Source organism: Panthera tigris, chromosome E2, assembly GCF_018350195.1.
Source record: "Panthera tigris isolate Pti1 chromosome E2, P.tigris_Pti1_mat1.1, whole genome shotgun sequence".
NCBI classification, from domain to species: Eukaryota; Metazoa; Chordata; class Mammalia; order Carnivora; family Felidae; genus Panthera; species Panthera tigris.
In genome coordinates this window covers 13,276,148-13,301,548 of record NC_056674.1, presented here as the reverse complement: position 1 = coordinate 13,301,548, position 25,401 = coordinate 13,276,148, and the positions used below count along the sequence as shown (strand labels likewise).

Sequence of the window (25,401 nt, the reverse complement as noted above, 5' to 3'; positions counted from 1 at the left end):
TCCCCTGAACATGCCTACCCCTGCACCGGTTTCAAACGTCGCACTCGCTCAACGGTACTGGTTACAGATGTGGGCTGAAGGCACCACCTGGATTCAAATCTCAGCGACACTGCTGCCTAGTGTGAGACCTTGGGTGAGTGTCTGTCCCTGTTTTCTCATCTGTACAGCAGGGCTAATGCTGAGATCACCACACGGGCCCGCCGGGTCACAATCCATGTGCAGTGCGAGCTGCGGTGCCTGCCACGGCTAGGCGGTCATGTGTGCTGTCATTGTGGCTGTGAGTAACTGGACGGTCTCCAAGTACACCAAGAGCTCACCCTCTCTGCAGTGTCGTCTGCCTGTTCCGTTCTCTTCCTCTCTCACTGGTGGATTCCTAAGTTTTCCACAAGGACTACCTCCTCCAAGGGGTTTGTTCCCTGCTCTGGGATCCCACCGTCCCTGTGCATCCCCAGCACCGTCCTGAGGATCCCGGGACTGAGATCTGCCTGCTCCCCAGGGGCAGGGCAGGAGCCTGACTCCTCTCTGGCCCCCGGCATGGCCCGGCATGTGGGAGGGAGGCCCGTGGACTCCCAGGCTGAATGAATCAATGACACACACTCAGAGAGCAAGGCCATCTGTACTTGTGTGAACTCCACTGCCACTGAGCACCTTCTGGGGTAGAGCGTGGGTCTGGGTCTGAGTCATTCCCGGGGTTCCAGCATCACCCAGCCTGCAGCTGAGTATGTGGGTACCTAGAGATTTCCTTCCGTATTGTCAAAAGTGAGCTTAAGGAAGCCCAGAGAAGTCCAGTACCTCTCTCTCCACCAGGCAGAGCCAAGTCCTGTATGCCCAGGGTCCAGGGAAGGTGACAGTCTTGGGGACAAGCGAGAACCCGCAGAGGTATGCAACAGTGCCCAGCACAGGTCTGGCACGTGGTCGGGGCTCAGGAAAGGTTATCTGACATTGCTGGGCACCAGGGTGACAGGTGCAGAGCAAAGAGCCTAGGCAAATGCTACTCTGCAACGCACCGGGGGGACCCGGGACAGATCACGTCCCGTCTCAGGGCTTCAGTTTACCCCGAGGCGGAGAAAAGTGACAAGACACACCCGGCAGGGCCGTTGTGAGGAGTCAGTGGGTAAGAGGCCAGGGTGGATCCTGGCACCCAATCAGGTGCCAGAGTGGCTTGCCAGGGGGTGGTCCCCTCTCTCCCGGAGGTGCCCACGATTGTTGTTGCAACCAAACTCTTTTATTGCTGCTCTTCGGCTGCGTCACACGAAGGCCGCGTCCAACTGCAGCAGCCCGCTCGCCTCCCCGGCCCCCAGGGCGGCCTGGCACAGCTGCAGCGTGTCCTCAAGTGCCAGAGGCTGGGACGTCTCGATGATGGCGATGGTCTCCCCCAGCTCCGTACACATGATAGTCTGCTGAGGCTCAGGGGGCGGGGGCGGGGCAGGAGGTGGCGATCGGGGCGGCTGCAGGGTCAGGGTCCGGGCTCGGGCGTGGACACGCTGGTGCAGTCGCAGGCCTGCCAGGGCGTGGAACCAGCGGCCGCAGGTCCCGCAGTAGTAGGGGCTCTTGTTGTACAGACCGGTGATGGGGAGGCGGGGTGCGCGGGCGAAGGCCACGGGCCGCAGGTGCAGCCTCCGGTGCTGCTGCAGGTTGGAGCTCTGCGTGAAGCGCTTGCCACAGTCCAGGCACTGGTAGGGACGCGCACCCGTGTGGGTCAGCTGGTGGCGGCTGAGGTTGGCCAGAGAAGCAAAGGTCTTGCCACACGAGTGGCACTGGAAGGGCCGCTCGCCCGTGTGTGTCCGCAGGTGGTTGCGCACGTGGACCAGCTTCTTGAAGCCCTTGCCGCACACGCCGCAGCGGTGACGCCGCTCGGGGGGCCCGTGGACCGCGCGCCGGTGCCGGGAGAGCCGGGAAGCCGAGGCGAAGGACTTGGAGCACTGTGGACAGGGCAGCTGGGCGGGCGGGGCGGGGGGCGGCGGCGGCGGCGGCGGCGAGGGCTCGGCCGGAGCCGGGGAGGCGGCCGCCAGCGCGGGGGGCGCCCCGCTCTTGCCCGCGTGGGTGCGCCGGTGGTAGAGAAACTTGGTCATGTTGCTGAACGTCTTGCCGCAGCGGCAGCGATGTAAGGGGTTGGCGGTGTGTGCCCGCCGGTGAGCCACCAACGTGAGCTCCGTGCCAAAGCCGCGGCCGCAGTCCACACAGAGGTAGCGGGCTTCGCCGCGGTGCAGCCGCAGGTGCTGCTCGAGCGACGCCGCTTTCTTGAAGACCTTGGAGCAGGTCGTACACTCGTGCGTGCCGCCGACGTGCGCCCGCCCATGAGCCAGCAGCCGGTTCGCCGAGCTGAAGCTGCGCTGGCACTGGTCGCAGTGGAAGGGGTGGGCTGCCGATGCCGGGCCGCGGGATGCCCGCCGGTGCCGCCGGCGTGCCTCGGCTGACGTCCAGCGGGGGGGACAGTCCCCACAGCCCCTGGCCCGGCCGGCTGTGGCCCTGTCGCCTCCCGTGGCGTCATCACCAACCTCTGTCACCACCTCCTCCTCCTCCTCCGTCTCTTCATCGTCTTCCTCCTCCTCCTCTTCTTCCTCCTCCTCGAGCCCATTGCGCTCTTCTTTCTCGAGGGAGTCAAAGTGGGTGCCCTGATGCTCCAAGAACTCCTCGGGAGTGGCACAGAGGGTGGAACACTCGGGACACTCGTAGGGCTCCATCTTCACTTCGGGTGGAGCAGGGAGGGGAGGTGCCGGTGCCGGGGGAGGCAGAAGGGGCAGCACCGGTGGTTCGGCCGCCGCAGCAGAAAGGTGCCTGGCCTTGCGATGAGCCACCCACAGCTCAGGCGAGGGGAAGAGCTCCTGGCAGTCCCCACACTGGTACTGGATCTGGCTCGCAGACTCCCGGAGGTGGGCGTCCTGGTGGGCCAGGAGCTCACCAGGGGACAGGATGAGCTGGCTGCACTCCCCACACTGGAAAGGCCCATCCTCGGTGCCCGCCATGAGCTCTGGCTCCAGGCCAGCATCCTGGGTGACCAGCGCCTCCTCCTCTGTGACAGCAGGCACATGCCGCTCCTGGTGAGAGAGAACTTCCTCCAGCGTGTTGTAGAGGCTGCCGCACTCAGAGCACATGAACTGGTGGTGCTGGAAGAAAAGGGAGGAGGCGAGGGCCTCCCCAGGTGTCATCTCGGTCACCTCTGTTGACAGCTCCGTCATCTCTCCTAACATCGGTGTTGACGTCTCCATCGCCCCTGGTGACATCTGTGTTGGCATCTCGGCCGCCTCGGCCGCCTCAGCCGCCACCTCTGCCATGGTGGGGAGGGAGAGTAGTGCCTGGAGAAAAAAGGGGAAGCTGGTGAAACGTCGAGAACCTGAGAGAAGCAGGGATGTCTCAAGAGCTTCCTTGCCCATCCTGTCGCTCACCAGCCTCTGTCAATTGGCAAGCCTGCATCCAGTGCTCACGCCTCCGTCTTCAATGAACCTGTGGTTCTGTAGCCGACCCCTGCCCCAGGGTGCCGGGCATCTGCGAGAGAGACAGCCTCTTTCAGTCTGGCCTCAGACATCACCCTCCCTCCTTACCCGCAGGGCCAGTTGCACCCTTTCTAAGGACACCTCTCTTTATGCCTCTCAACGTCTGCCTGTACAGTTTCCTCACTGTTCAGCCCCGTTCCTCCTACTGTATGTACACACAGACATGCAGCAGTGTTTGAGGGCGCAGGCTTCTGGACCGGACCGCCCTTGGCTTGAATCTGCGTTCCACCACTTACTTCCTCTGAGACTGTTTTGTCACCTGTGAAACGGGGTAAAAGTAGTACTGACCACAAACACCCTGGTACTTGAGAAAGGTTAGACAGAACCATGACTTGGAGTTCGCCAGAGATTCTGTTTTCGAGTCCTGAGTCTTTGCTGTTGCCATTCCTTCTGCCAAGAGAGTTCTCTCCTCTTCTTGTCCAGCAAACTCCTGCCCAGCATTTCCTTGGTGAAGCCTTTTCTGATAACATCTCTACATTCTCAGGGTGATGTCCATCCACTCCTTCCTCCTTTGGGTTCCTATGGTAACCTGTGCCACCTCTATCATAGCAACTATCATGAGTCCGGGTTGCGGTCTGTGCTCCTCTCCAGACTGAGCATGCAGGCAGGGCAGGTCTGATTCACTGTAGGGGCTGATGTCACCAACAAAACCACGGACCTGGGCCAGGGATTTTTAACTTCTGAACCTCCGCCTATGTGCCCTGTCTCCCCTTCTACATGCGTGGGCTCAACCCAGGCCTCTTTACACAGCAGGGGCTCAGAGGCACTTTAGCAAATGACTGCCCTCCCACCCCCTGCTAATTTTCTGAATCCAGTCTCCACTCTCTCAGTCTTTAACTCATCTGTTAATGCCAGAGGGCTGGTGGAACTCAGCTTACACCCAGGCATGCAAAGTTGCTCATATTAAGCTCCCGGAGGGATGTTAGTCTCTTCATCACTGATGTGGTTCCAGCACCAAGAACAATGATTAGCCCACAACAGGTACTCAGTAGATATTCTGTGAATGAATAATGCTCCCTCCAGGAAGTGAGGCCATGAGAGCTTAACTCTCCCTGTGCCCATTCTTCCACCAGGCCAACTTTCCTATTAGACCGTGAATTTCCACAATAACACAGCCTAGCACATGACTCTGTTTTCAGCTGATATCCAATAAATGTTCCTCGAATAAATGATTCACTAAAGGCCCAGGAGTTACTTTTTCTTAACTACAAATCCCAACTCCCTCACTAATATACGAGTCGCCTGGGCCCTGCACACAACGGCCACCCAATAAGGTATCTTCCTGAAAGTAGTCAACCCGGAGCCCAAGAGTTCAGTTCTTCCTTGTTTACAGCCCCACACTCCAGAGAACTCCCATGGGGCGAGGCCCAAGGCCTGGGGTAAGGCTTACACAAAGTAGGCACCCAGTAAATGTTCTTCCAGAAGGCTGCCTCGAGTAATCTAAAATTCGGACTTTTCGCCCACATTCCTCCCTTCCCAATTATGGGACTGTGTACTATCGGTAGGGAGAGACAGGGGCTTTTTATACCATAGATCAGTAAGTCCTTCCAGGAAAGAACCCACCAGGGGCCTGGAAGTTCAACTTTTCCGCTACACATCCCATTTCACCGACCGCACTTCTCAACTCCGTAGCACGAGAGTACCCTGTAAGGGCTGGGGGCGGCGGGCTCAAGGGTAGGGTCCTGCACGCCGCAGAAGCTTAATCAATGCTCTAGGGCACATAGGAAGGAGCGCTCTCCTTCCACTCCGCGCCGCTCCCGCCCTAGCGCAGGCCCCAAGGCTCTTCGTCCCTCAGTGTCCCCTTCGTTCTCCCTCCGCCCCCTCCGTACGCCCAGTGCTCTCTTCCCCCGCCCGCCCCGCGGCGCCCTCACCCGTCTCTCTCGCCTCCTGCAGCCCCCGCCGCTCTTGACACAGACCCTCTCTGCTCCAGGCGTGCGGGACCCCTCACTATCCACACCTACCATTGGGCGGTGCCCTTACCCGTGGCAGCCAATCAAAGCTGGCAGCAGAGGGCACGCGCCCCCGCGCCTGCGTGTTGACGCTCAGGCGGGGTTCGGCGAGTTTCTCCACGCACACAACTGTGCCCTGTGGGCGGAGTCGGGCCTCAGACAAGCGCCTGCGCAGTTCTCCTGGGCTGCTCTGCCAAGAATCAGAAAGTTAAGCGGTGAGAAGAGGGCATCATTGGAAAAGAGGGCCCAGGGAGTGGAATGGGTGGCGGGAGACCTTGACAGAGGTGTTATTTCATGGCTGAAGAGGCTGAGCATCTCCGAGAGCACAGCTTTGGAGGCAGACACAGCTTTGGAGGGTACTTCCCCTCTCTGGACCTCACTTTTAGTAGTGTGTAAAATGGGCTTGACTCACCTCAAAGGCTGTTGAGGGGATTGGATGAAATCAAACACGTAAAAGCTCTCAGCACAGGGCCCGATACACCGTGGGTGCTCCCTATAACCCATGTAACATGGACATAGTCCTTCCCAGTTTGTAAAACTGCTTTCCCTTCCCTCCCACTCTTCGGTTGATTTAAGGATATTCACCGGGCTTCAGTAGGTGACAATTGCCATCGGAGGGAGGGACTCTTTCGAGGTCACTGCTGCAGCCCAAGTAGAGCCAGTGCTGAGCCAGTGCCAATCAGGACCCAGGTCTCCTGCCTTCTAAGGAGAGATAATCCCAGGGATGGGAACCACTCTGGGTAGGGGACTTGTTTCAAGGCACGTGCGGGCCTTGGCCTTGACTCACCAAGGTGTGTGGGGGGGGTGTCGCGGGGGTGGCCACCGCGCCCAAGGCCCTGCCCCGGGGAGCTGCTCAGACACACAGCCTGGATTCCAGTTCTCTTGCTAGAGAGAGTGCAACTTGTAGGTGCAGGTTAGAAGAGGGGGTATTGGAAGGCCCTGTGACCTTGGAGGGCAGAGATTGGAAAGGGTTTCAGAGGGAGGGGTGTTTGAGACGGGGACAGGGTGTCTGACTGTAATGGGGGACTGTGATGGATGACATCAGGAGGTGCACGGTCAGGATGGAGGGGTCTATTGCAATCGGGAAGGAGGTATTGGTTCCTAACATAAGATGCGGGAGCTTCCTGGTCTTGATCAGGGGAAGAACTTAGTTATGGGGGTTTGTGTTGGATGAAGGGAGATTTCAGTCGGGGGCATGAGATGGCACAGTTGTGATGTAGGTTCCTGGTTGCCGTTAAGAATAAGGGGCAGTGTAATGGGGGAGTGTCCAATTCCTGATCATAAAGGGGCCTAGGCGCTATTTGAAGCCAGGACTGTCGGGATTGTGGTCCTTTGCCATGGGCAGCTAGGAGCAGTGGTAATGTGGGCGTCTAGGTCGTGATTAGGATGGAACTGTAGTACATGAGATGGATTTGACGTGGGGGGCAACGAGGACCCGACGGGTTAAGTCACGGGCTCACAGAAGAACCCTGCAACCAGGTACCAGATCCAGTTCAGAGGCGGAATCGCTCTCGCTTTGCGCAGGCGCAGCACTGGCGAGCTAGACGCTACGGTTGGAGGCGGGCCCGGAGGGGTGGGGCTTAGAAGCTTCACTCTGCGCTTGCGCCGAAGGGGCGTGGCGGTCGCACCTGCGCGAGTTGGGGGAAGGAGGAGGGGCGAGGTGACGCAGGCGTAATAATAGAGAAGGTGCCAGAAAGATCCAAAACAAGTGGCTGCGGCCGTCGCCCAGGAGTCGTCAGACGCCGGAACCCGGTGAGGATCCAGAGAGGCCTGAGGGCGACTGGTGGCGGGTAGATGGAACCACTTGGGTGTTGGGGAGAGAGCGGTACCGCCCTTGCAGGGCGAGAGGGTCGGGTTAGGGCAGCACCACCTGTGTGGGGCGAAGGGCTGCTTTGGTAGGCTCCACTTGTGGGGGGCAGAGGGTCGCTTTCGGAAGGTATGATTTGGGTGGAGTCGCGGCGCTGATCGGACAGTACCACTGGCCGGAGCCAAGGGGCACGTCCGGACAGTGCCACCCAGAGTCAAAGGGCAGTTGGCAGGGTGCCCTGGGATGGGCCCCCCGCGCTTATTCGGACCGAATCACGTAGTCGGGTCCGGAGGCTGGTTCGGGACATACCACCTGAGGAGGGGCGTTCGGGCTGGGTCTGGGAGGACGAGCGGGGTCTAGCGTCTCGACCTGTTACTAGGGGACCTCGGGCGATACCATTCCTTTCTGGGGGAAGGGGGAGGCAGAGACGGCTGGGTTGTGAAAATAGCCTTGCCCAGCGGATCGAGGTTGGGGAGACGCACTGGCGGGGGTGGGGTCCGGGTCCCCGCGTCGCTGACCATTGCCCCCTCCCCTCTGTGTGGGTTCTAGGCCCTGGTTCTGAGCTTGTGCCGCCCCCCTCCCCCGGGTATGGCGCTGTCCGGGTTGACCCCGGCCCCGAGCTGGGAGGAGGATGAATGTCTGGACTACTACGGGATGCTGTCGCTTCACCGTATGTTCGAGGTGGTGGGCGGACAGCTGACCGAGTGCGAGCTGGAGCTGCTGGCCTTCCTGCTCGACGAGGCCCCCGGCGCGGCCGGCGGTCTGGCCCGCGCCCGAAGCGGCCTGGAGCTGCTGCTGGAGCTGGAGCGCCGCGGGCAGTGCGACGAGAGCAACCTTCGGCTGCTGGGGCAACTCCTGCGCGTGCTGGCGCGCCACGACCTGCTGCCGCACCTGGCGCGCAAGCGGCGCCGTCCAGGTAAGGTTGAATGGGAGGATGACAGACTTCCGGTGGGGACAGGGCCTTTCTCTCTCTAGGACTCTATGGTTGCCAGCGATATGGACAGCACCGTATCAGCCTATGTCCCAACCCGCGCCGCCCCTCCTCCCAGAGTATCAATGAGGAACACAAGAGGGAGGAGGCATGGCTTTTTGGGAGAGGTGAACTTGTGGAATTTGGCCACATCAGTGAGGTTTGTGGCCAGTGTTTATGGAGGGCTTATTTCATGCCAGGCACCACGGTAAGCCCTTCGTGTGAACTATCCCCTTATATCCTCCTAGTAATCCCATGAGGAAGTTCTGTTAGTGTTCCCACCATACAGAGAAAACCACAGGGTTAAGAGGAGTTAAGCAGCTTGCTTACATATAAGAACTGAATCCTGTGTGTTGAGCACAGAAGTTACAAGGTGTTGGGACTGACACAATGTGTGTTCCATGAAGCTTATATTTAGTGTGTGGGGGGGAGGGGAGCAGCCATTAAGGCAGGTAATTTATTTTTAGGTTTGGTTATAAAAAGATTAAAGCAAAGTTAACAGAATATAGAAAATAGGCAGCGGTTTATAACGAAGGCGGCCTTTCTCAGATTGGATAACCAGTGAAGATTTTCCTGAGAAAGCGACGTTTGAATGGAGGCTGTACTGCTGATGTGCATAGATCTCACAGGAGAAAATGCTAGGCAGAGGGAAAGACAAGCTTTCACCCCTGGGGTCAGGAATGAATTTGGTATCATCAGAGACCTGTGTGGCAGGAGCAGAGAGGGAGATAAGCCACTTTGCACAGGGACATGCAAATGACACATGTAGAAAGTGTGGGAGTCAGGATTCAAAGGCAGCTGGCTGGCCTCTGAGGGCTTGGCTCTGCCCTTAATCCTCTGAGGGAAGTACTCATGGAGGAGCAGTCCTAAGAAGATGAGGAATTCAAGGATTTAAAGGACAGGAGTCCTTTGTGTGTCTTGGGATCGAGTTGTTGAGCTCTTGGCTGGGTTATTAGGGGTGCAGTGGATAGTTGGGGAGGGGGATTGTGACCTTCCCCTGCCTAAAGATAACCAGGAGAAAGGCAGCACTAGAGAAGAGGTGACAGTGTTTTTGGAAAAATGTGTCTGGAGGTTAGGCTACGGAAGAGAAGATTTGGGGACCGTGCTTACTCCTTGGGGCCTCAGGGAGAGCTGGGGGCAACATTGCAGGGGCCTGACCGTGACTTGGCTTATAGAATAACCCTGACAGTTGGAGCTGCTGTAGATAGGGGTGGGGTGGCCCCGGGAGGTCATGAGTCTTCTCTATCTCTGTAGGCATCTAGCATCCACCGGGCAGGAAGCCTTTGAGAGGGAGCAGATGTCTGGGCTCCAACCTCTGGGAACCTGGGCTCCCGGTGGAGCAGTAATCTATCTCCAGGTGGGAATTGGAGGCTGGGCCTAGGAGGGTGCCAGACGCTGTGAATACTTCTTCCCATTTTTCTCTCCGTGAAGTGTCACCGGAACGTTACAACTATGGCACCTCCAGCTCTTCCTCAAAAAGGACAGAAGGCAGCCGCCGTCGCCGTCGCCAGTCAAGCAGTACCTCAAATGCCCAGCAGGGTCAATGGGAGACAGGTGAGCCTAGGCGGGTGGGCAAGATGGCAGCGTCCCTTTCTTCCTTCTGAACCCTGATGAACCCGCTCCATCCTGGCCCATTAAGGAAGGGGACCAAGGGGTCATTCTGTCTCCGCATTCCTTTGTGTGTATGTGTGTGTGTTTATTCTACAAAAGTATGTGTCCAGAAGCAATGAATGGAATTGTTTGTTGTGGTTTTATAGTTCATCTGAATGACCTCACGTGGTGGGTATTCTTCACGTGGCTGTCTTTGCTGGATACCTTTCTGAGATTTACTCGTGTCGAGGACCTTTAATTGGTTGCTTTTAATTGCCGTGCCAATTCATTTATGCAGCCTCCTCTTTCCTAGTTCCTGAATTATTCAAATATAACTTCAAACATACAGAGAAATTGAAAGATGGATGCAGTGAACACGCTCCTATCTTTCACCTCGATTCAGTAATTTTAACATTTTTGCCACTTAAAAAAAATTTTTTTTTTTAATGTTTGTTTATTTCTGAGAGAAAGCACGAGCAGGGGAGGGGTAGAGAGAGAGGGAGACACAGAATCTGAAGCAGGCTTCAGGCTCTGAACTGTCAGCACAGAACCTGACTTGGGGCTCAAACTCATGAGCCATGAGATCATGACCTGAGCCAAAGCTGGATGCTTAACTAACTGAGCCACCCAGGTGCCCGTATATTTTGTCACTTTTGCTTTATGTGCATGTACATGTACACGTAATGATGGGTTTTTAGTTGAACTCTTTGAATGGAAGTTACAGCCATCGGGACACTTTCCGTTTAAATAGCAGGCATTTTTTGAGAATAAGGAGAATGTTCTAGGCCACTTCCAGACCGTTATCACACCTGAGAAAGTAAATAGTAATTCTCTGATATCCTAATGGTTCATTTTCAAATCTCCCCAAGAGTGACTCTACTTTCAGGACCCACTCATAGTTGAGTTTCTCTGCTTTGAATTATTATGTCTCCTTAATCTCTTAGTTTAGAACCCAAACTTCTCCCCAACTGTGTATTTGTTTCTTTTCTTCCCATGACATCCGTCACCTTATTGACCTGGTCAGGCCCGTTGTTTTGTAGAATGTTGCGATTGTTTCAGGAAGTGCCTGATAATTTCCTGCTGGTGTCATTTAACTGGTTCCTTTGTCCCCTGTATCTCCTGTGACGTGGGAAGCCACTCCCCCCCCCCCCAATACTCACACCAGGAGACAAGTGTGGCAACAGCCACTGGGCATTGTTTATAGTTTATAAATTGAAACTTGGGTAATTTCCAGGAGTAATAGCTTAGTGAGGTAAAAGTAAGGTGCAAAAAGAAAAAAAAAAGTGGGTCAGGAGGCTTGGTTAGATTCAGGTTACATGTTTTTGGCAGGAATGTTCCTCAGTCGATGCTGTGTGCCTCGCCGTGGAGTGCATCAGGAAGCTTAAGGTCTGCTTTTCTTGCTGTGAGGGGGAAGTTTGATCACTTGCTTAAGGTGCTGTCTGCCGTATTTGTCCTTTATAAAGGCACATTGTCCCCTTTCACGGTTAGTAAATAACCAATGGGGTGACACTTGGGCACATCCAGCTCCCCAGCGGTATCGCCCGTGGGTTTAGCATGCACTGTTGATCTCTGCCTGAACTGGTCATTACATTGGTGTTCACAAAAGGGTGATTTTCTTACTGTTTTTTCAATGTCTATCAGCTGGCATGTAGTCTTTCAAGAGTTTTTCTGGGGCGCATGGGTGGTTCAGTTCGTTAAGCGTCCGACTCGATCTCAGCTCAGGCCTTGATTTCAGGGTCGTGAGTTCAGGCCCTTTGTTGGGCTCTGCACTGGGCATGAAGCTTACCTAAAAAAAAAAAAAAGTTTGTCTTTTCTCTCTCTCTTGTCCTGAGGGGTGGGGGAGTGTCACTATGGACTCATGTGTTATTATTTATTTACTGGGTTAGAATATGTTAGTCATTCTTCCTGATGTTCAGATTGACTAGCTCCTACTGTCTTTTTGATTTGCTTCCATCATTCTTTGGGCTTCCTGCTCTGTGCCTCTGTAAGGCGTCCTGGACTCAGCTTGTACATTTCTCTCTCCAGCCCTGCAATCTGCTGTTTCCAGAGGCCTGGTTTCTTTTAGAGGCACTGGCATGTAGAGAGCAAGACTTGGGTGCCGAGTAGGCACATTTTTCTGGGTTCTTTTAGTGAACAGGGTTAAAGACTGCTTTAAAAAAAATTCCTATTTGGGGCAACTGGGTGGCTCAGTCGGTTAAACGTCAGACTTCATCTCAGGTCATGATCTCACAGTTCATGAGTTCGAGCCCCGCATCAGGCTCTGTGCTGACAGCTTGGAGCCTGGAGCCTGCTTAGGATTCTGAGTCTCCCTCTCAGTCTGCCCTCCCCAGCTCTCTCGCACTCTGTGACTCTCTCAGAAACAAAAACAAAAAGAAAAAACAAAAAAAAACCTATAAAATTAAAAAAATAAAAAAAAATTTCTATTAGTGTTTTCAATTCAAAATTAACATTATGAGGATTTTTTCTTCACATTAAAATTTTTGTTTCTTTGTTTTCAAAAAAATTTTTTTAAGTTTATTTTGAGAGAGAGCGAGTACAGGAGGGGCAGAGAGAGAGAATCCCATGTAGGCTCCACGCTGTCAGTGCAGAGCCCAACTCGGGGCTCGATTTCAAGAACTGTGAGATCACGTCCTGAGCCGAGATGAAGAGTCGGATGGACGCTGAACAGACTGAGCCACCCAGGCCCCCTTTAGAATTTTGGTTCTTAATAACATTGGGAAAATGGATTTATTTGCTTCATTTTATAACAATCATAAAATAGCTTTGAAAATATGACGTCAGTACCACTGCTGACTACATCTACTGAACGAAACATACCATTTATTTGTGGTTCTTCCTGTCCTAGGAGTATATCCCACTGAGAGTTTTTACAGGCAGAATGTTCTTCCAAGTTACTTGAAATAATTCTCTCGTTCGTGTTACTAATTATATGTATGTGTGTGTATGTGTGTATATATATATGTGTGTGTGTATATATATATGTGTGTGTGTATATATATGTATACATATATATATACATATATATGTATACACATACACAGCTAGATTCGTTTGTTTCTGTTTAATTTTATGGTTGGTGTTATTTTGGTCTCTTAAATTTTTAGAATATGTAAAATGGTTATATGACTCAAAAGTCAAAACTAAGGTACATAGGAAAGATGTTCTTAGAAGTATCATTTCCAGTGTTGCCCCCACCCCCTCGTGAATAGGTAACCAATTTCACTATTTCCGATTTATCTTTGGTGTTTTGTGTTATAAAAATAGCAAGTATGTATGTATTCTTGTTTTCTCTTTTTTTAACGTAAAATGTAGCAAATTATAGCCACTTACATTATATTTTACTTTATTTCACTAAACAGGCTACTCCGGGAAGTTACTCTGTACTACTTGTCAGATATTTACATTATTTTCACATTTAGATAGTTATAAACAATGCCCCAGTGGCTTGTTTCCTGGTGTGAGTGTGCAGGGGTTTCTTCAGGGTCAGATGTGGGACTGCTGAGGGGTGGGGTGTGCTCTTCTGAATGATGCTAGGTTATACTTACTGGTTATGTATTTTCCTTTTTTAATGTTTATTTTATTTATCTTGGGAGCGAAAGAACACGGGTGAACGCGGCAGGGGCAGAGAGAGAGGGAGAGAGAGGATTCCAACCAGGCTTCGCGCTGTCAGTGCAGAACCCGATGCGAGGCTCGAACTCACAAACTGTGAGATCATGACCTGAGCGGAAATCAAGAGTCAGATGCTTGGGGCACCTGGGTGGCTCAGTCGGTTAAACATCCGACTTCAGCTCGGGTCATGATCTTGTGGTTCGTGAACTTGAGCTCCGTGTCAGCCTCAGACCCTGGAGCCTGCTTCTTCAGATTCTGCATCTCCCTCTCTCTCTGTCTTCTGCTCACACTCTGTCTCTCTTTCAAGAATGAATAAATAAGCATTAAAAAAAAGAAAAAGAGTCAGATGCTTAACTGAGCTACTCCGGTGCCCCAACTGTTCATCTTATGGACAGGGCCACTGAGGTTCAGGAAGCAGAGGGGCTCACCCAGGGTCTCATGGCATGGAGACCAGCCTTGAGCTCTTCTCCAGGCGCCTGCCTCAGTGCTCTGTTATCCTGGTCTCAGCATGCCCTGTCTTTCCCTCCTCAGGTTCCCCACCGACCAAGCGGCAGCGGCGGAGTCGGGGCCGGCCCAGTGGTGGTGCCAGACGGCGGCGGAGAGGGGCCCCAGCCACCCCCCAGCAGCAGCAGGAGCCAGCCAGACCTGCCTCAGAAGGCAAAGTGACCTGTGGTAGGTGTCTGCGGGCCTTGGTGAATGCATGCACGGAGCCTGTGACAGGCTGCACACAGGGTGGGAGAGACAGGCACTCGTCTGGAGTGTGGCACACCTAGTGGGTAGGCAGTGGCTTCTGTCTTTCTGGACTCGGATGTCCTTTCTGTTATGATCTTGCTTGTTTATGTCTGGTCCGGAGTTGAAAGATCACAGGTGCTACCTTCTCCAGGAAGCCTTTGCAGACCACTCCCTGCTCTCAATTTCATTTGCTTTTTCAGTAAATGTTTTCATGGGTTTATGTATTTTACAGTCTTTTCTTCTGCAGTGGTGGAATATCGCACAGGGGAAAATGAGGATCCTGGGACAGGCGGCCAGGTTCATTTCTTGGTCTTGGCACTTAAATAGCTTGTCTGACCTTGGGCAGGTGGCTGAACTGTTTTGTGTAAGATGAGGCTGACAGTGGTGATTTTCAAGTAGGGTTGTGGCGAGAGAAAATGAGTTAAGCCGGTAATACATTCACAGCAGCGCCTGGCCTGGGGCCCATGCTGTGCGCTGCTTACCAGTTTGTGCCTCTTCATGCTGTTACTGTGCAGTGTGCTTGGGACAGGAATAGCGGTGAGGTCCCTGCGCTTGGGGAGGCGACCTTCTAGTAGGGCGACAGATCAGTGGAACTGAAGCTCACTTTATAGATAGTGCCATGAACAGAGGGTGGGGAGTGGGTGGAGGAACCCGGCTGGAGCCGAGCTGCTGGGCCCGGCGGGCCTTGGAGTAGATGGGAGTTGGGATTTTGGAGTTGCGATTTTATTCCATATGGCGAATGTTATGTAGGGTTTTCAGCAGAGGATTGGGGTGCCCTGATACTTGGTCTTGACGGAACTCCGACTCCATCTGGAAGATCAGTTAATAAACGACTTAACGATTTATAAAGGACTTAGACCCGTGCTAAGCGTATAGGGCATGCTCTGCCAGGATGTGTTAAGTAATTTGAACAAAGAGGAAGCAGAGAATTGAGTAAAGAGGCTGCACAGCCTGAGCAGGTGAGGCCGAAGGTCTGGCCCGGGGAAGTTCTGTTACGGAGAAGGGGTGGACTAACAAGGCTGCCTGGGCCTGCAGGTGTGCTGGGTGGGATGGGGTGTAGGGGGGAGATTCGTGCTTAGACTTTGGCTTTGAGAAAGTCTCCCTGGTCCTAAGGGGAGTAGACGGGTGCGGGTGGGCTCGCGCTCTCTCTCTCTCTCTCTCTCTCTCTCTCTCTCTCTCTCTCTCGCTCAGCCCACACCACTCTGGTTCCTCCTCCCCCGAGTGTCACATGAGGCTGCAGATACCTGCGCTGAGTGCTGCCGGGAGGAACAGACCAATAGAGCCAGCCAGTGTCCTCCAACAGCCCCCAGCTTGTGGGGGTGGCTGCCCGGTGTGACTCTTCCTCGAGGCAGGCAGTAATTACCAGAGTCCCCCAGAGCTACCTGGCTGGCAGAAGGAGTCACTGCCTCCTAGGGAGCCTGCTGAGCGGAGGCTGGGGAAGGGTCTCTAGTTGGCAGCAGAGGCTTCGGGTCTCTTCCCTGAGGGCAGGGCTGTGGCAGGGAGGTGCTTACATAGGGTGTGGCTGGGGCTTGCTGGGAGGACTGTAAGCAGGTCTGACTGCTGACTCACTGGGCAGGGTGGGGCTGGAGGGAGGCCCTCCCCAGTAGGGCCCTGGTTGTTGGTTGTTTCTTCTGAAAAAGCAGGGATGGCTCACCTTTTTTTTTTTTTTTTTTAGTGTTTATTTATTTTTGAGAGAGAGAGAGAGAGAGAGAGAGACAGCACGAGTCGGGGAGGGGCCAAGAGAGAGAGGAAACACAGTATCGGAAGCAGGCTCCAGGCTCTGAGCTGTCAGCACAGAGCCAGAAGTGGGGCTCGAACCCTCGAGCTGTGAGGTCATGACTTGAGCCAAAGTTGGACGCTTAACTGACTGAGCCACCCAGGCGCTCCCGGGATGGGTCACCTTTAACAATGTCTAATACCAAGGGTGGAAGGAGGCGCCTCCAGACCCGAGTGATCTGCTGTTCTTGTCCCTTCCTGTTGTGTGAGAGCTATGGGGGTTAAGCCCTAGTCAGCTGCCCTCCCGAGAGGGGTAGAACTAGACTAAACTCTGTTTCCAAAGGGGAGCGACATCTGGAGTATCCTGGGTTTGGACACAGGACCTCTTTAGTTTCCATTCTTTCAGAGACATCCATTGGGCACTGTGCTGGGCATGCTAGTCACTTGGCCCTGAATTCTCAAGACAGCCCTGAGGTAGGGGTGATAGCCCCGACCAGGCAGAGTGGCAGGGTCAGTTCCTTCTCTTCTCCCACGTGTGTTCTCAGAGCATTTACTGCATGCTCGGTACGGTGGGGATGGCAGACGCTTGTGCTCACAGGGTGCATGGTTTGGTGGCAGGAGACAGAAACTTCAGGTGGCGACTGAGAGAAGGAAGGGCAAGGGGTGGGGAGTGATGGGAAATGCAGTTTAAGAGGTATTTTCAAGGGAGGGTCGTCTCAGAAGCCCCCTTGGAACAGACCGAGTGAGCATGTAGATGATTGGGAAAGAGGGTTATATATACAGGACAGCAGGTGCCAAGGTCTGAGTAGGAGTGAGCTGGTGGTGATGAAGGGATGGTGAGGAAGCTGGCGAGGCTGGAGTCAGGAGCAAAAGGAGACAGCTGGGAGGTGAGGCCGGGAGAGGTGGTGGGGCCCATCCTGCGGGGCCAGCAGCCATGGGCCAGGGCTTTTGTTTATTTTTTTTTTCATTTATTTTTTTTTAAAGAACATTTTTTAAATGTTTGTTTATTGATTGTTTTTTAATGTTTATTTTTGAGTGAGAGGCCAAAACACGAGTGGGGGAGGAACAGAGAGAGGGAGACACAGAATCTGAAGCAGGCTTCAGGCTCTGAGCTGTCAGCTCAGTGGCCCTGTCCATAAGATGAGCAGTTGGGGTGTCTGGGTGGTTCAGTTAAGCATCCGACTCTTTTTAAAAAAAAAAAAAATTTTTTTTTTTTTTTTTTTAACGTTTATTTGTTCATTCTTGAGAGACAGAGTGTGAGCAGGGGAAGGGCAGAGAGAGAGGTAGACACAGAATCTGAAGCAGGCTCCAGGGTCTGAGTCTGACACAGGGCTCAAATTCATGAACCGCAAGATCATGACCTAAGCCGAAGTTGAAGTTGAACTCTTAACCGATTGAGCCACCCAGGCACCCTGGTGTTTTATTTATTTTTGAGAGAGCGAGCACAAGTGGGGGAGGTGGCGGGCATCAGCGGGGTTGGGGGGGGGGACACACAGGATCTGAAGTGGGCTCTGTGCTGACAGCCGGATGCGGGGCTTGGACTCATGAACCGTGAGATCATGACCTGAGCTGAAGTCGGACGTTCATCTGACTGAGCCACCTTGGTGCCCCTCGTTTCTTTAAATGATGGGAAGCAACCAGAGGATTTGAGTGACAGGATGAGCTTTGCTTTTTTCCCTGTTTTCTGTGGAGAAGGTACAGAGGCAGATACGCCAGCGTGATGAACCTTGTCCCTCTTTCACCTGGTTTCAGCAGCTGTCAACTCATGGGTGATCTTGCTGCATCATCCGTGTTGTTTGGGAGTCAATTTCAGGTGTCTTGTTATTTCATCTGTAGATTTTCCACTGTGTACTTCTAAAAGATCAGAATTCCTTAAAAAAAAAAAAAAAAAAAACAAACCACACCAAAAAAACCCTGTCTAATTGGCGCTCTTAAGATCCAGTTGTCTCATGAGTGCTGGCTCTCCTAACCCTCTCCTGACCTCAGAGATTTCCCCATCTTGCCGTTTTCTCTCCCTTGTCCCCCTTGCTTTGTAGTTGTTGAAAGTAGTTCTGTAGTTTGACAGTTGCATCCTGCGGTAGAGGGATTGAATGTGTTCCCCTATTGTCTGTATTTCCTGAAAATTGGTGGTCAGGTCTGGAGAGGTCTGATCAGATTCTGGTTTGATGTTCTGTTGTATTTTCAAGCTCGCTTCCCAGGTGGTATCATGGCCTTCCATCAGGAAGCAGGTAGCGGCTGCTGATTTTGTCTCTGCCGTTGGTGGCAGCCTCTCCTTATTGTTCAGTAGAATCTTAATGTTTGACATGTCTCAGGGAAGAGACTAAAGCAAGGGATGGGGTGCCACCGTGTCCAGAGGAGGATGATGCTGGCCCTGGAGTCTGGTGACCGGTCTGAGGTGACCACACCCCTCTGCATCTCCAGGGCCTCCTTTGTAAAACCAGAACCTGCTGGGAGTCCCCTCCCGTTTCCCTTGGAGTCTCATTCTGCCCCAGAAGGGAGGGGCAGGAGGACGAGGGGGCGCTGGGGCCCACCTGCGTACGGGAAGCCAGAGCATCTCTGCTCACTAAGAGAGTGTAGCTACAGCCTCTGCCCTGGGGGCAGGGAGCCTCTGCACAGCTGCCCTAGTGGAGAGGGACTGTGGCCAGAGGAAACAACTTGGCCGCACGGGCGCCAGACGGTCTTTGAGCCTTGCTCCTCCTCAGTGGCGCACCTGGGCCAGGCAGTCCGCTTCTCTGCACGTCTGCTGCTTCTGTTATGGCCCAGCCACCTTTGGCCTTCCCTGACTCCTGCCCTGGCCCTGTTCCTGACCCCCCTGCTGCTTCCGCAGTGCAGCTGGAGTCGTCTTGGCGTGAGGTCACGTCCTTCCTGAGGCCCTCCGAGGGCTCATCATGTGCCAGGCACTGGCCTCCGCTCTTGACTTTCATCCAGCTGTGTCATCCCCAAAGCGGCCCCACGGAGAGCAGGTGCTGGTTTTATGTAGGAGGCCCTGGAGGTGCAGAGGGGTGTGGTCACCTTGGGAGGCCCCGCCCCTTCAGTCGTGCCCTAGTGCCCTTCTCCTCGAGGTCCTGCCACACCGACCCCAGCCTGTGAATACCTCAAGTGCATTTCCTGCTTCCGGACTTGGCGTGCGGGCCATGCTGTATTCCGGGAATGCTGCTCTTCACTCTCCTGGTTTTTCTCTCTCGACCTACTTGCTGTTCACATTTTACTTCCAGTGTCATTTCCTAGAGAGGGCCTGTCTGATCACTGCCATCTAAATTACACCTCGCTCTAATTTTCTCTCATGGCCCTTGGCATGTCTTTTAATTCCAGGTTTCTATATGTCGTTGTGTGAGAGGCAGCAAACAGGACAGGGGTAGTTAAGAGCTCAGGCTCTGGAGCCAGGCACCCCAGTTGGAATTCCAACCCTGCCATTTCCTGTCTGTGTGGCCTTAGGCAGGTGATTCATCCTCTGTGCCTCAGTTTCCCCATCTGCAGAAAGGAGGTAATAGCACTGCCGTATGAGGTCGCAGGGATAATCAGAGGCTTAATAAATGTGACACGTGTGTGCAGGCTGTGGTAAATACTATGTATGTGTCAGCTGTTACCCTTCAGTCATTTCGGTGAGAACTAAAGGAAAGACTGAGCTTGGTGCCCATGATTCAGGGCCAGGGACAGAGAGGTGGCTCACGTACTGTGTAGGTCTCCTTTTTCCTCATGGAGTCTCCTTGTCTTCTTTCTCTGTGTACCACACTCTCGTGTTCCAGACCCGAGGTTGGACTGTGGTCTGGTGAAGGATTTCCTCACTTGTCAGTGGGGATGAGGAAAGTGCTGTGGGGATTTGGGGCCCATGATTGGGAGAGCCCTTGGGTAGGACCTGGCCCATGAGAGGTGCTCTTTAACTGGGGTTCCGTATCTTCCAGGCCCACTTGTGGCGGGGGGGATGCACATCACGCCAGCATTCCTGGCACTTTGTAAATATATCTGTTGAATGAAAGAATGGATGGGACACACACTAGTCCATCCTGGTCCTGTTGCCCCTCCACCCGCCATGGGTGGGGGATAGGCTCTGGGTGAACAGTTTCTGCCATGGGTTGAGTGCTGATCTGTGCTGAGGAGAAAGGCGATCTGGGAGGATTTCACCTGCATAGGATGTGCGGTTCTGTGGGCTGGGACTTGCTGGGCGAATGGGTGTTGCAGGACAGAGGAGGTGGACAGGTCGTTGTGTGAGTAAGGCTTGTGTTGGGGGCACTGCCCTTGTGCCTGGAGGGCAGGGGATGGGGGAATGCAGCCGGGACCGAAGGAGCAGAAGAGGTTGACTCGGGTCCAAGTGAGAGAGGGCCAGGCCTGGGCAGGGGCTGTGGGCTAGAGGGGTGGGTGTTGAAATCGCAGTTCCTGTTTCTGGGTGCCTTCTGGGTCCTAGGCCCTGGGGCAAGTGCTTCATGAGTTGCCTTATTTAACCCTCATGACCACACCGTGCGGCAGGGGCCTCTTGTTTGTCTGTTTATGTTTTTCAGATGGGGAAACTGAGGCTCAGAGAGGTGAGGTCACATGTCCAAGGCCCCACAGCTAGAGAGTGGCAGAGCCGGGACTCGCCTCAAGGTCTGTCGGACTCCGCCACCTGGCTCCGTGCCTCTGCCACTGAGCTTCCCTGTGTGGCCTTAGACAGGTGCTGCTCCTTCCAGTCCCCTGCTCCCTGGCCCCCACCGACTGAAGGCATGGTCAGACACTCATGGGAGGCAAGGATGTGGGCCCAGAGGTCTTAGGTGGTTTGTAGGTGGAGGGGGCTGGGTCTTGGTGCTGTGGGAAGTCCTAGGGGCCGAGGCCAGGTAGGTTTCCTTGGGCCTTGAGCTGAGAGGGTGAGGTTCCCCTCCAGGCCGAAAGAGGAAGGGTTTGGGGTTTGGGGTGGGAAGAGGAAGTGGGTGGTACTGAGAAGTCATCTGGGGGAGCAGAGACCTGTCTTCCACCTTGTGCTCTGTGGCTGACACTGTGAAAGGTAAAGGGAGTTGGGGACATGGCCCTCCCCCTCCCAGAGCTTCAGTTTCCTCATCCGTCGAATGGGTTGACGGCCCCTGCCCCCCAAGGCTGATCCTGTTCAGTGGCCTGGCCTAAAGCATTTGGCACATTGGAGCTTCTGGCGGCTGCTGTTCTTGGAGCACCTGTCAGGCACGGCTTACTGTGCTAGCTGGTCCTTTTCCGTCCATTGCTCTCTTTTTAATCCTTTTAACAATCTTTCAGAGTCGGAATTCCCCGTTCAGGTAAGAACCTGGGCTCAGAGAGACTGTGACTTGTTCCAGGTCACACAGGTGGTGCCTGGAGGCTCTTGGGTTAGAATCGTCTCCATGGACCCGAAGCTGTCCTCTGGGGCACCGGAGGCTCAGTGACCTCCGTGGAGGGCTGCCACTCCCCGGCCAGGTGACCTGGGGCAAATCACTTCACTTCTCTTTGCCTCCATTTGCTCACCTGTAAATTGGGGTGATAGCAGGGCCTGCTACATGGTGTGTTTGTGGATTAAATAAATTCGGAGTGCTTGTTGTCTTTTCCAGCTCCTAGCTGATCCTCAGGGCAGCCGTGTTGTGTGGGGAGGAGGTTCTGTTAGTAGCCTGAGTCACGGGTGGGAGTTCAGTAATCCCACAGGGAGGTGACATGCCTGAGGTCACATTTACAGGGCCAGTCTAGGAAGTCCCAGGTCCTGTGCCCTGTGCGGAGCTGCCACCTCATTTGGGCAGATGGGGGCGGGGTTCTAAGCGATAGCAGCGCGACTCAAGCTGGCCTGAGCACAGAGGGAGTGGATGGTAGCTGAAAATCCAGGTGTTCCCAGGGCTCGCATGGGGAGCTCCGTGTTTCCCTCTCCTTCAGTGATTCTGAGTAGGCCTCGTGCTCTCTCCCCTCTCGGTGGCCGAGTGACCTCCCGCAGATTCGGGCTTACGGCCCACTATCTCAGCCACCTCTGAGGGAAGAGAGCGCCTGCTACCAGTCGAGCCAGCCCTCAGCCTGGAGATTCCTGGGCGGTGCTCACTGGGTGGATGGGTGCCGGCGATGCGGCTGGCCCTGCAGGAGTGTCCCTGAAGGCAGGAGGGGGTGAGGCTGGTTGTCTCAAGGCAGGTCCTTTAGTTCACGTGTTGATTCTTTCACGAGTATACATCGAGCACCCACCGTGTGCCACAGGGCTGCACAAGTGAATGAAACAGTCCCTTCGGGGACTCGGGGGCGGCAGGGAGACAGGTGGTAAACGTGACGGTATAAAGGAAAGTGCAGAGGAGGTTAGAAAGTGATATGTGCCTTGGGAAGAAATGGAGCAGGGTCTGGGAGACTGGACATGTTGGGGGCCAGGGTGATGGTGGTAAAGTTTTAAGTAGGTTAGATGAGGCCTCGATGGGAAGGTGGCATTTGAAGGAGGAGAGGGAGCAAGTCCTGTGAAGACGGGCAGAGCAGCTCCAGCCAAAGGAGAGGCAGGGCTGGGCAGAACCTGCCTGGTGGGGGGGCGGTGCAGCAGAGCACTGAGGCTGGAGCGGAGCACGTGAGGGGAGGGGAGGTCGCCAGGTCAAGAGGTAACAGAGGCCAGGCCACAGGAGGGAAGCCATATGAGGGTGTCACCCGTACTTGGGTGTGGTTATCAGAAGGGGGAAGGATGTGGGGAGGTGCAGTGCAACCCATGGTGGGGTGGGAGGAGCCTGTTGGAGGAGGCTCGACGGTGGGAGGAAGGGTTGCGGTTCCCCTGGTCCCATTGCGCAGTATCAGTGTGTTGGCTCCTCCCTGACCAGTCGTTCCTTCCTCCGCAGACATCCGGCTCAGGGTGCGAGCAGAGTACTGTGAGCACGGGCCTGCCTTGGAGCAGGGCGTGGCATCCCGGCGGCCCCAGGCGCTGGCCCGGCAGCTGGACGTGTTTGGGCAGGCCACCGCAGTGCTGCGCTCCCGGGACCTGGGCTCCGTGGTGTGTGACATCAAGTTCTCGGAGCTCTCCTATCTGGACGCCTTCTGGGGCGATTACCTGAGTGGCGCCCTGCTGCAGGCCCTGCGGGGCGTGTTCCTGACTGAGGCCCTTCGTGAGGCCGTGGGCCGGGAGGCTGTCCGCCTGCTGGTCAGTGTGGACGAGGCCGACTACGAGGCTGGCCGGCGCCGCCTGCTGCTGATGGAGGAGGAGGGAGGACGGCGCCCAACTGAGGCCTCCTGATCCTGGACCTGGAAGGACTGAACCCACCTCCCAGCCTCCGGGCCACTTTCTCCCCCGGAGGACATCCATCTCTGCCCCTAGAGGACTGTCACTCCAGCAGCTCTGAGGACTGGACAGATGGCCTGGCCCCTTGACAGCCTCTCCCACAGGATGTGGGCTCTGAGGCCTAAACCACTTCCACTTGAGTTTTCTTCCCAGCCTTCCCCCAACCCTACCCCCAGGTGTGTTCCCTCAGCTTCAGGAGGCCAGGGGCACAGGCATGCAGACCGGAAAGGAGGGAGGCACATCTACACATTCACCAAAGGCCCCCTTCACAGCGTGTCCCTGAACCTGGGCTTTGTGCACACATGCACACTGCCCCCTCTGGAATTTCCCCTGGCTGCCCTGGCCTGCTCCACACATGTCTTTGGCCTCAGGGCTTCTCTCTCAGGATCTCTGATTTTACTGCCCCCAACCCTGGACTCCAGCACCGCTGGGCCCTGGGGCTAGGGTGCACATGGGGCCTGCTCACCTTGCCCTCACATCTCCACAGCCGGCCAGGGCTCTGCCCAGCTTCCATACACAGACCTGGCTCCACATCCTCCTGCCCCCCCAGAGTTGGACGTGCAGACTTGGACATGGACCTGCACCCAGCGTGTCACACCGCAGTGCATGTCACACCACAGTGCAGCAGCATTAGACCAAGTGTGTTGTTGCCTATGGGGCCAGGATCAGAAACCCAACTTCCTTCTCAGAAAGGGAAGGCAGAGGCTTGGGGCTGATGGGAAAGGCCTTTTATAAATGGCGCCAATAAAACTGCCCTGGACTGGGGCTTAGGGTGGGCATCGAGACTCCCTAGGACTCTTTCTTTACAGGCTGGAGGAAGGAGCTGATGACGTCCTGGGCCCAGTACCCATCCTGGAGTTCCTGGCCCAGTATCAGGCTAGAGGAAGGGCAGGAGGCCGGAGTGTCATCTGCCGCTGCTGCCAGAGGCTTGCCTGCCTCTCTGGGCCTCAGTTTCCTCATGTGTCAAAGGAAATACTGCCTTGGGGTCATACCTCTCTCAACCCCGTTTGCACATGCTTGGCCCTTGGATGTTCCTGGGAGTACTAACCAGTGTTAATTTTATTCACTGAGGTGGGCTAGATATCTAGCCCAAAGCTTTAGAAAGCGAGTGGATCATGAGCCACAGTTCTCTGCCTGGAATCCCTGTCCAGATGGCGCCTCATGCCTTCTGAACAGTCCTCTCCTAAATCTGGACCTGCATGCTTCCTCCTGAGGCCCAACACTTCTTCCTGCTGCTGTGGCTACAGGAGGTTGTGGCCTCCTGTTCTTTCCCCACCCCTTGTTTAAGGGCTTAGGAACTCAGGTTTCTTAATACCCCATGTTTTCCTTACTGCGTGGGAAGGGAACCAGGGCTGAGGGTGGGGTGAGAGGGGTTGGGCCGGGACTGCTAACATTTCATGGGGGGTGGGGGGCTCCTGTTAACATTTGGGAACCTGGACCCCTGGCCTCCGTTGGTGTGTAGGAGCAGAGTGGCAAGTCTAGGAGTTGAGTCCTGTCCAGGAGTCAAGACCTGGTCTAGCTAGTGGCTATGTGACTTCAGACTGTCATACATCTACCCTCTCTGAGAGGGAGCTTAGGTCTGCTGGACACCCACTCAAGTTCTATTATCCCCATTTAAAAAAAAAAAACTTTTTGAGAGTGTGAGTAGCGGAGGGGCAGAGAGGGGGGATGGGATCCTAAGTGGGTTCTGGGCTGACAGCAGCGCCCCCCTTCTCCATGCGGGGCTTGAAATCATCATGAACCGTGAAATCATCTGAGCTGAATTCTGACGCTCAACCGACTGAGCCTCCCAGGCACCCCTTTACCCCCATTTTTGACAGAAGACGGGCTTCAGAGAGGGGAAGTGCCTCGCCTAGAGGATAGAAAACAACTGTGCTCCAGAGCGTCTTTCCTCTAGTGGACGGCAGGTTGGGGAGACAGATGGGGGGATTTCCACACCCCTTCCCTCCGGTTCGGGGACCCTCCTTGGTCTGGGCGGGAGTAGGTTCTCCGGTATTTGGGGCTTTCCGTACTTGGGAGTGGAAGCTGCTGCTGGTCCTGCCTCTGCTGCGCCAAATCGCGGTGTGCCTCTCCATCAGGCTTTGAAGCGTGTGTCTCCGCCCCTTATGAATGATGGACCCCGCCTCCTAGCTGGAAGAGATTCGGGCCCAGTCCACGCGTCAGTTCCGCGGCACAGGCCCTGCCCATGCTCCGCCCATCCCTAGTCTTCAGGCCCCTCCCACTCCATCCACGTCAGCCGGAGGTCCGCCTCCTTCGCTGGCACGCGCGTGCCCGAGGTAGGGACGCCTAACCGCGAGGCCGCTGGAGCCCGCGCAGGCGCAGTGCATGCTAGGAGC

The 25,401-nt window shown here is 54.9% G+C and overlaps 2 protein-coding genes across 12 annotated transcripts; one reads left to right on the top strand and one right to left on the bottom strand.

Annotated features, from left to right (window-relative positions):
- Window positions 1–597: 597 nt before the first annotated feature.
- ZNF526 (zinc finger protein 526) lies at window positions 598–5,571 on the bottom strand. 9 transcript variants are annotated; one of them, XM_042970728.1, is made up of 3 exons: window positions 5,475–5,571; window positions 3,387–3,753; window positions 598–3,296 (listed from the first exon to the last, which is right to left on the bottom strand). In XM_042970728.1, exon 3 carries the CDS (start codon window positions 3,273–3,275, stop codon window positions 1,248–1,250), a length of 2,028 nt encoding a protein of 675 aa, XP_042826662.1. In that variant the 5' UTR covers window positions 3,276–3,296; window positions 3,387–3,753; window positions 5,475–5,571; the 3' UTR covers window positions 598–1,247. The 9 variants fall into 9 exon arrangements, with proteins under 9 accessions (XP_042826662.1, XP_042826667.1, XP_042826663.1 ...); XM_042970733.1 differs by having other exon boundaries at window positions 3,387–3,486; window positions 5,475–5,566; XM_042970729.1 differs by lacking the exon at window positions 5,475–5,571 and adding an exon at window positions 5,366–5,443 and having other exon boundaries at window positions 3,387–3,486.
- On the top strand, window positions 5,570–23,844 carry DEDD2 (death effector domain containing 2). Of its 3 annotated transcripts, none has more exons than XM_042970735.1 (5): window positions 5,570–5,658; window positions 7,800–8,166; window positions 9,652–9,774; window positions 13,951–14,091; window positions 22,629–23,844. In XM_042970735.1, exons 2-5 carry the CDS (start codon window positions 7,839–7,841, stop codon window positions 23,018–23,020), a joined length of 984 nt encoding a protein of 327 aa, XP_042826669.1. In that variant the 5' UTR covers window positions 5,570–5,658; window positions 7,800–7,838; the 3' UTR covers window positions 23,021–23,844. The 3 variants fall into 3 exon arrangements, with proteins under 3 accessions (XP_042826669.1, XP_007086659.2, XP_042826668.1); XM_007086597.3 differs by lacking the exon at window positions 5,570–5,658 and adding an exon at window positions 7,056–7,195; XM_042970734.1 differs by lacking the exon at window positions 5,570–5,658 and adding an exon at window positions 7,056–7,233.
- Window positions 23,845–25,401: the final 1,557 nt, after the last annotated feature.

Coding starts and splice junctions, on each gene's coding strand:
- ZNF526 (XM_042970724.1), bottom strand. CDS start 5,458: ATGGTAGGTGTGGATAGTGAGGGGTCCCGCACGCCTGGAGCAGAGAGG. Junction 3,297..5,365: donor GCAGGAGGCGAGAGAGACGG/GTGAGGGCGCCG, acceptor TTTTTTCTCCAG/GCACTACTCTCCCTCCCCAC.
- DEDD2 (XM_042970735.1), top strand. CDS start 7,839: ATGGCGCTGTCCGGGTTGACCCCGGCCCCGAGCTGGGAGGAGGATGAA. Junction 8,167..9,651: donor GCGCAAGCGGCGCCGTCCAG/GTAAGGTTGAAT, acceptor CTCTCCGTGAAG/TGTCACCGGAACGTTACAAC. Junction 9,775..13,950: donor GCAGGGTCAATGGGAGACAG/GTGAGCCTAGGC, acceptor TTCCCTCCTCAG/GTTCCCCACCGACCAAGCGG.